Source organism: Formica exsecta, unplaced genomic scaffold (genome assembly GCF_003651465.1).
Source record: "Formica exsecta isolate Colony F162 unplaced genomic scaffold, ASM365146v1 scaffold558, whole genome shotgun sequence".
Taxonomy (NCBI): Eukaryota; Metazoa; Arthropoda; class Insecta; order Hymenoptera; family Formicidae; genus Formica; species Formica exsecta.
Window position 1 is genome coordinate 147,901 of NW_021852829.1, and position 9,904 is coordinate 157,804.

The window sequence follows — 9,904 nt, forward strand, 5'->3', positions numbered from 1 at the left end:
TATATAGTTATAAATACACGAAGATGCACGATCTGTGCACGTTCGTCACTGCGTAGCGTTCAACACAGTTTTGGTATCCTTGGTACTTGCCACACCTTTCGCTAAGCGAGAAACTACAGTGGGTATATAGTAAAAAAATCAATATATAATACATATATGTATTTGCACACCTCATCTTTCGTGTTTGGCGGATCATTTTACACGAAAAAGAAAAAATATTACTGTAAACAGTGTCTCTCTCTCTCTCTCTCTCTTTCTCTCTCTCTCTCTCTCTCTATCAAAATGTTTTTATTAGGATATCGAATAAAGTATTTTATGTGACAACATATTCTTCTTTTCTTGTAAAATTGTCCGGAAAATTTGGGACGTGCAAAAGTATGTTTTTGATCGTACATACGATTTTTTCGTAAGCTTTTAATTACATAAAATTAACAGCTTTTTTAGTAAGAACACATGATATAAATTTGACAATAAAATCTCGACGACAGCCGTTAGATAATATTACTCTAATCGCAGAATGGAAACCGATTTGCGCGATAACAATCGATATGTAATTATCTTGTAATATCTATGTATTTCGATAAAATCATTCAAAATGAAACGACAATACGTATTGACAACGATATCGAGATATTATTAATACTTCCGATAATTTATAGGGAACATTTATATCACACGCATACATAAAAGAACGTATTTAAAATTTGTTTTAATTATGCTTTTAAAAATTTTTTCTATATTCTACAATACGTTTTACAGTAAAGTTGCAAAACAGCATAAAATATTTAGAAAAAATATTTGATAATACGTAAAGATGTATGAATGTATGCCGCTGTCTCTCTTTTAAATTTGAATCCAAAACTGTGTTATTTTATATGTCAAACACGTTTCTTCTTAAAGAAATAATGTAATGTATACTATATATATGGCAAACAAAAATGTAGTTTCTGATTGCAGCAAACAGACAATCATATCATATCACGTTTTGTAAATATCGATCGATTCGTTGTTTATAAAATAATATTTAATAATTTTGGTGATTAATACGCAGAACAAATTAGGAAGAAATGTGACATACTTGTATTTATTTAGATGTTTTATTTCATATGTTAAACTATATGTATATGTTTTATATGTTTTTTTACGTCTTTTAATCTATGAGTTTACTCTATGAAAAATATTTGTTATTAATTTTTATTTTCGAAAAATTACTCAATTCTCATTACTTCGAAATATTTTTAATTTTTTTTGCTGTTTTTTTTTTTTTTATTTTAATATATCTTTTTATTCATGATATCAATGAATGAAGATGGACATAGAGAAAGTAGATTTATTTTTTAGTCTTATCGGAGAAAGAAGAATGTAACCGGGAGCTGCGGAGTATTATATTCTTCTCTTAAAAACACATCATGTTTGTCTTTCTATCTTCTTTGACCAGATATTACGTATTAAAACTTTTTTCATCGGTTTTGATATATAAAATTATAAGAAGTTAATCGCGGAAGTTTATCATGATTATGTAAATTTTATACTATAGATACTTAAAAGATGTGTTATACATTGCTACGCTCTTATTGCTATCTGCTTATCACTAGATCACTATCTTTATCACAAGTGATATTGTTGCGATTTATAAAGATGCTTAATGTTTGCACATAGATATGATATTAATAAAATCGAGCAAGAAAGTCGTAGATCGCAATATGTAGATCACGATAGATAAAATGCCGCGTTTTATAATGGAAGGAAAACCTCTTTACATAATAACACATAAGTACTTCACATTCATATATTCTATTTGTGAAGAAAAAATTTGCACATATCCATGTGTTGAATCATACGATTACACGATGATGTTTTAGCGTTCTTAGTGGCTTGAAATGCAACAGATTTGATCGATTACGTTGTAAAAGACGCTGCTTTTAACGAGAGCTAGCCGTTTAACAAACACGTTTTCTCACAAGGTAGTGTAACGTGAAATATGTACAAGAGATAATGAAGCAAGTGTATTTTCGACGAGAAAATAATGTAAAATAAACTAAGTTGCGTGAAGGTTACAGCTGCGATGTGAAGCTATTATGGGATATAGCGATTCGAAAAGAGATATTCCCCTTATTTTTTACATTTAGTGAATGTTAATAGATGCTATTTTTTGCGTCGATGTTCTTTTATACGTATAATAATATATTGCGATAATTAATACAGACAATTCCTTGTATCTTTTTCGGATCCTTGTACATATTTCGTAGATATTGCTTTGCTACTAAGCAATACTTTTGTAAATAGTTATCTTTTTCTTTCGTAGATGTGTGATTGTCTGATTTATCTAATTAATCTGTGTATGCCAAATCTACAATATAACTTCAGCTAAATATTGGAGCACATGTTTTTTTATTAATATATTACGTAGCTATTATTATAACATTCAGCTAATATTTTGCATCGCTGTTTAATGTTATTTACCAGTTTATTACTATTCTGTTATTTTGTAAGCTTAAGATGATTAATTATATGTAAAAGAATAGATTGCAATCAGAGAATTTTGAATTAAAAAATAACGATTTGAAATAACAATTACATTAAAATGGATCAGAAAATTACATATATCACACGTTTTTTATAAAAATAATATTATACATAGTTTCATATATGTATCTTAGAAGAAAAGCTTGATATTTGATAATACTTGTCAGGGAACACTGGTCTTTCGATTGAAATTTCTGGGACGATTAAGCGATTGCGATTCTTATTATTAAATCTCTTGATCTCTATCATTAGCTTTCAAGCATCGGCTCTTGTAAGATAAATGTTTGTTCTCTGATTAACTTTGTGAATTTGTTCTTATCTCTTCGAAAGAGAAACGTGTGTGGAGAGTAAATAATGTATAGCGAGGTTTGCTTATATCCTTATATGATCGTACAATGAAGATTACCAATGCAATTAAATAATACACGATATGTGAAAAAAAATCATTAAATCAATTTTCATTTCATGCAATGCTTTAAATTAGAGGATGAAAACGTGAGATGTTGTTCGCAGGTTAACTCATCCCAATATCGTTCAATTACTGGAGACGTTCGAGGACAAACACAAGGTCTATCTAATTATGGAGCTGTGAGTAACGTGCATTTATATCATTCTTCGATACGATAGTATCGAAGATTAGATTTAACATTTAAAATATTGAAGATAAATGTTGCAAATTATATCGTAGGGTCACCGGTGGAGAGCTGTTCGATAGAATAGTCGAGAAGGGTTCATACACGGAAAAAGATGCGTCCGGCTTAATAAGACAGGTGCTCGAGGCGGTCGACTACATGCACGAACAGGGTGTCGTTCACAGAGATCTCAAGCCCGAGAATCTTCTGTATTATAGCCCGGACGAGGATAGTAAAATCATGATCAGCGATTTTGGCCTATCGAAGATGGAAGATTCCGGAATTATGGCGACCGCATGCGGCACACCGGGATACGTCGGTGAGTTTTTAGTAACGGTAAACAGAAAACAAAAACAAGAGAGAGATTTCAAGCGTCAATGATCAAACGCTGTTCCGATGATTCGCAGCACCCGAGGTTCTGGCACAAAAGCCATACGGCAAAGCGGTGGACGTTTGGAGCATAGGTGTCATCTCGTACATCCTCCTGTGCGGTTATCCTCCGTTCTATGACGAGCACGATGCCAATCTATTTGCGCAAATTCTGAAAGGTAATAGAATAAGTTCTGTCTAAATACAGAGATCTAACCGCTTTACTTTTATCGACAAGCACACGCGTATACACAGTAGTATAATTAATTCTGCATTTTGCATTTCTAAGACAATATCTTCTAGATATTCTGCACCGGTGTCTCGTAATAAGTAAGAAATACGTTTCGCGATCTAAGATTAATAGGGGTGAAAAGTACTATAGCACATGACAGCATTTTGAGCAAACTTTGGACATTAAGAACGCGCATTCGTTCAGTTTAGAATATTATTTTTTGCGAATCGATATAATAAGTAAATTATATACTCTTTATAGCAAAGAGCTAACCAGATTGTTGTAGGTGAATTTGAATTCGATTCACCGTATTGGGACGACATCAGTGATTCCGCAAAGGATTTCATTCGAAAGCTGATGTGTGTCAATGTCGAGGAGCGTTACAGTTGCAAACAGGCCCTTGCACATCCTTGGTAAGGATTTTAAAAATTATTGAAAAGATCTATATTTATATATATTATATAATATTTATTACATATACAATATTTATCACATAATATTTATTACAATATTTATTATATATATTACATATTTATAAACATCGGTGAATTTTGTAACTAAATATTTATAATGGCTGACTCTCTTGTCATTACTTCGCAAATGTATAACAGCAAATATATACAAAGAAACTTTAATATATTTTCAGTAGTTCAAAATTGTACAAATAAGGAAAGTCTGATTTAATTTAATACATAACATAATTGCATCATTTTGATATTTTCAGGATTTCCGGCAACGCGGCTAGCAATAAGAACATTCACGGTACCGTATCGGAACAACTTAAAAAGAACTTTGCCAAATCGAGGTGGAAGGTTGGTATCGCCGATCGATTAGCGTATATGGTTAATCCGCGTGTCTTTGCTCATCATAGGAATGTCTTTCCTTTGTGTTATGGTTACAGCAAGCGTATCACGCGGCCACGGTCATACGGCAAATGCAACGGCTGGCGCTAAACAGCGGCCAGCAGCAGCAACAACAGCAACAGCAGGTGCAAGAGGGCATAGGTTCCATCGGCTCCTCCGGCAACAACCCCATGCAATATCGAGAGCAATCGCAAATCAGTTACAACCAGCACACGGGGAAAGTGGGGTCACTACCCTCGAGCCACCTCAGCAACTGAAGCAGAACACGTCGCTCGACTTGTCGCCAAGTCTGCTGACGTTTACGAATCTCACTTCTCACGCCATTCCGATTACTCCCGCCGATCGTTCGCCGCCGATGCTTATTGTATACATACGCAACAAACGCTTCAAGCTGTGGGGCAGCATACGATGCACCGCTCTCTCTTTCTATCCATTCTATTTTGGGACAATGTGTCGTAACTTAGGAAGCAACGGAAGCATAAGAAGAATTGAATCCAGGTAAAGTCTCGTGCACATGAAAGACCGGGTCAACCGAGTCACATCACGCGATGTAGCCGTCGCTTCAAGCTACAGAAACGACGGAGATAAATTATAAAGCCAATTTGTGCTTCGCGTTGATGACACACACACACACACACCCACATATACATACACACACATACAAATTAAGAGACACAATTGACATCGAAAGGCGTAAATCACAATTCGCTTTGGGCCCATGCGATATCATACGACTCTCGTACCTTCTTCTATGATAGTTACGGCAATTACTTTCGCTTAAGCTTTATTCTTATGATTTACGATGTTTCCTGTGTTATACATGCATAAGCAATAAGTCGCGTAGCAATTTACAGAATACGTTTTGTGTCGATTTGATAGATAAAAGGCGGTCGCATCTCTCTAAAGATACAAGACTTGAAGATTGCGTGCCGCGATTATATCCGCGATCACTTTGTTAGATCGAGTCCGCTCTATTATATAATGTAACATTATATATAAATATATACATTACGCGAACAGTACAACGACAAGTTTTTATATTTTATAAAAAATTTGGTGTAATAAGTAGCGCGGCTGTTTGATACAATTCTGTGCAGCATAGAGACCTTGTACTGTTAGATCACGGATGAATATGAGAAATTCTATCTACTACGGTTCCTATGTAATTCGATTCTCGCTCACTCCGTAATATACACCTCAGAGAATGATAGATAATGATTTGTTATATATTTACACAGAGGTTATAGTTTACTTCTTCCGGATGATCCGCAAAAACCTATTATCCAAAAAATGCAGACGAAATATCGAGAGGTCGCTTAATGCACAGAGACATAGCCTGAGGTCTATTTCTTTCTCTCTCTCTCTTTTTTTCTTTTTTTTTATTAACGGGTTTTATTTCTATATATATATTTTTTAAATATAATTGAGACATACCTTTACTTATATAAATGCTTGCATAGCAAATACTTGTACAATGTACTATCCTATATAATACGTATCCTACATACATACATACATACATACATATATATATATATGTATGTATATATATATATATATATATATATACTTTTCTCTCTTCTACTCTTCATATACATAGTGATATTACACATAGGATTAACACATAGGATCTGCTCTGTGAATAGGATTGAGCTAGCTTGACACTTAAATACGTATATGTACATTATTCTGCTAATACTATATCGCACTATATGACACTTCTATTTCTATAGGATACGTAAGGTGTACATAATGCACAAATACATGTTGAAACTCACATAGATTATCTTGCGTGCCTGATTTTAAGAGATATACACATTCAGAGAAGCAGTTCTGTAAAGATACTGTTACAGCGATTGTATAATTATTTCCTACATGTAAAGACACGTTACGTTATTTTGTTACTTTACTCTGCTACAATTTGTATGATGATTTAAAAGATTTATAATAATGGCATATATATATACATATGTCTAGTGAACGAAAATTCCTTTTTGTAAAGAAAAATGCCACATTTATGTAAAGACAAAATAGTAATGTTATTTTTAATAATTGGAACGTGTGCCATATATATGAACTGCTATACAGTATAGGAGCTAATAATTTTTACGCCTATTTTATTTTATGAGTAAACGGAAAATCGGATTGAAGAGAGATTAAGACCATCTTCCCTCTGGAGTCACGCTGTAGCTATCCGTAGCGCGGATTTCTTCCTGACAGTCAGCATTGCATCCATTGAGCGAGATTCCAACATCGCTCTGGAGTCGTATACTTTATCACTGTGTTGAAACTGGCATAAGGTTGAGGTCTGAATAGTTCAATGGTAAGAGCAGTTGCCCGGAAAACGAAAAACTGATTCGATTCTCGATTCAGCTACTCGTACCTCGCATATTTTTTCAAGTCCACAAATATTGTTTTCTAACAATTATGTGTTGAATTGAACAAGTATATAAATGCCCTACATACATAGATATGTCAGTTTCTCTGCCATGGATTGCTACAGCGTGGGCACTAGTGCCATCCTCTGGGCACTAGTGTTACCCTTTGCTACATACACTCCTGTTTACTTGGAGAGATGAAAGAGAATGTTATTTAAATGATCTGACTTTTGATCTGTTTATTGCATCTTCATTATTTTTATTTGCGACGTTAGTAAAAATATAATTTCTCGCAATAATAATTTTACCGTATCCGTATCAAGACTGGTAGTCGTGAAAACCTCTTTTGTGCGAGATATAAAAAAGTACAATTGTAATTCGGGATGATGAGTTTCATACCGTTAAGCTTTACTGTAAAGTGAACTGAGCATGAAGCTTGTAAATCACGTCTTAATCAAAATACACATTTTGAATGCCCTATATTTACCAAAATTGTTGCTTGAATGGATATTATAGTCGAGTTTGATAAATTGGGACAGATATCGTGTAATGTAAATCGCTGTTCAATCGCAAAGCTAAAGTATCCTTTGCAAGACATATCTACGAATAAAAAGAGACCGACTAGCAATTTCCGTGTTTCACACTTAGTTATGAAAGTAGAATACTTGGAACATACACACATATGGCTCTTGTTAAAAAAAAGATCTGAGTAGCAAACAATGTAAAAAAAAAAAAAAAAATATGCTAATTGCGCTTTATCGAACAGGTATCCCTGTTGTTATAGTGTATATTCACTCTTTCTCTCGGAATTAAATTATGATATAATACGATATAATCTCTTGGCATTATCACATATTAGGCATCCGTCCGTACAGCGGGCACTTTTTGATGTAAGGAAATATCGCAGAGAATTATAGAAAAAGAAAGCGTACTGAATCTCGATTATGATCTTATCTTTGAGGATGCGTTGGAGAACATTGCTCTCTAGCAGTGAATTTCGTCCAATTAGACATTTGGAACATCTTAATGTTGCGAATGGTTTCTTTTTTTTTACGAGGAAACAATTATAGCGCCCCGAATAATTTAAATATTTTTACCTCGCATCTCGAGTTTCATGTTCTTGATTATAGCCCCATGGTTGGGAAAGTTACTTTATAAAAGTAACTCGTTACCGTTCTTTTTTCTAAAATGTAACTCGTTACTGTTACTCCTCGTTACCAATTTTAAAAAGTAACCAATTTCCGTTACTCAAAAAATAACGAGTCGTTACAATTTCCGTTAGTTTTTTTTTATATATAACACAAACTTTACATACAATTTTTTTTTAATACAAAATCAAATTAAACATTAAAAATTTTTAAACATTATCTTACATTCTTACAAAGTAGAAAAAAACAAAATATCAGAATAAGCTTCCAGTAGTTTTCATGTAATACTGCATTCCAACACTCTTATCAATATATTCCTTTGTATGAAAATTATACCGAGTAAATTCGAAAAAAGGAACGATAAAGGTAGCTGTTAAATTCGTTACTCGTTACCGAAAAATGTAACGAAGTTACTTTTTCCGTTACAAACAAAATTTGTAACGCCGTTACCGTTACACTTACCCAAAAAAGTAACTATAACGGTAACGACGTTACAAGTAACGCGTTACTTCCCAACCCTGCATAGCCCTAAATCCGTTAACAACGGACACTCTATTTTACGGCTGTAGAATAATATTTGTTTGGCGGTGCAATGAACAAGCGATATAACAATATATAAAATTACCGTTAATTATACGCTTTTTAAAGTATAATCCAACTAAACTATTATTGATATCTTTCATTGTATAAATTGACTTCTGAAGTGCCTTGGATGACATGATGATGGTACATTACCATACGTGCCATTAATAGAGACTTTAGTAGGTGCTTATATCACAGAACGTGTTCGAATATCTATGTTGCGAAATAACGATTTTTTTTCTATCAAAGTTTGTAGATTATATTTAAAGCGCTTAAGTGTATCAATGCGTAAAAAATGTACGTCCAGCGCTCCACAATTTCTTGTATGAGTAAAATATGCAAAGGATCGAAGATTGTTGATTGAGTGTGTGGATATACATGCTATAGGTATTTTTCTCATTAATACAATAGATTGGGGTAGAATTAGAATTCTATATTAATCAGTGTAACCATTATATTGCAGTAATAGTCTCCTTCGAGCGTATACCTGTGTTCTTTCGACCCCGATGCTAAAGTGCTCCGCGTGTGATCAACATCATGTCATCTAATAAGAGAGATTCGCTAGAAAACATTCGTTTTACGCTAATAGGCACGCATGTTGTGCGACGGCTCTGCGATAAAAATTCTAAAAAAAAGGAGAGATCTTTAAAACGGAGCTTTAGTTTGTATATTCAGAATACCGTGCCACACACATATGAACAAACATATCGGCAGGAATACTGTAAATGTGATGTAAAGATAAGCTGATCCTAAATAGTGATGAGAACAAATTGTTAATGCAGTTCTAGCTAAAGAAAAAAAAAAAAAAGTTGTTAAGGCCAATCTGACTGCTGTGTGCATAGAGTGAGAACGAGAAAGGAAACGATAGAAGTAGCGTGATGTACTACATGCGGTGTCAAAAGTCTTCTCTTCACTCGCGGCAAAGACTTCTGACATGATCTGTGCGTATATCATTTGTGTTATATACCGAAACAATTTTTCGAACTTTATCTAGGAAGCGAGAGTTCTTGTCTAACGTTAATGCGGTTGCATACATCGAGTACTAATATCTTCCTATCCTATATTTTTCTCATTGTATAAGGCTTTTCGCGATCGTTATGCTAGAAAACGCAAATGTACCGAGTTCAATAATCGCCTCCCGTTGAGACAATTTTGCCTCCCCCCCCCCCCCCCT

The 9,904-nt window shown here is 33.8% G+C and overlaps 1 protein-coding gene across 1 annotated transcript in view; it reads left to right on the top strand.

Annotated features, from left to right (window-relative positions):
* Positions 1-9,546, top strand: part of LOC115242022 (calcium/calmodulin-dependent protein kinase type 1-like) — a 13,617-nt gene extending 4,071 nt beyond the window's left edge. Inside the window, 7 exon segments of the mRNA XM_029818024.1 lie at positions 3,040-3,114; positions 3,215-3,477; positions 3,566-3,706; positions 4,046-4,172; positions 4,484-4,571; positions 4,661-4,720; positions 4,722-9,546. Of these exon segments, the coding sequence (XP_029673884.1) occupies positions 3,040-3,114; positions 3,215-3,477; positions 3,566-3,706; positions 4,046-4,172; positions 4,484-4,571; positions 4,661-4,720; positions 4,722-4,763 (796 nt within the window). The 3' untranslated portion in view covers positions 4,764-9,546.
* The last annotated feature ends 358 nt before the right edge of the window (positions 9,547-9,904 follow it).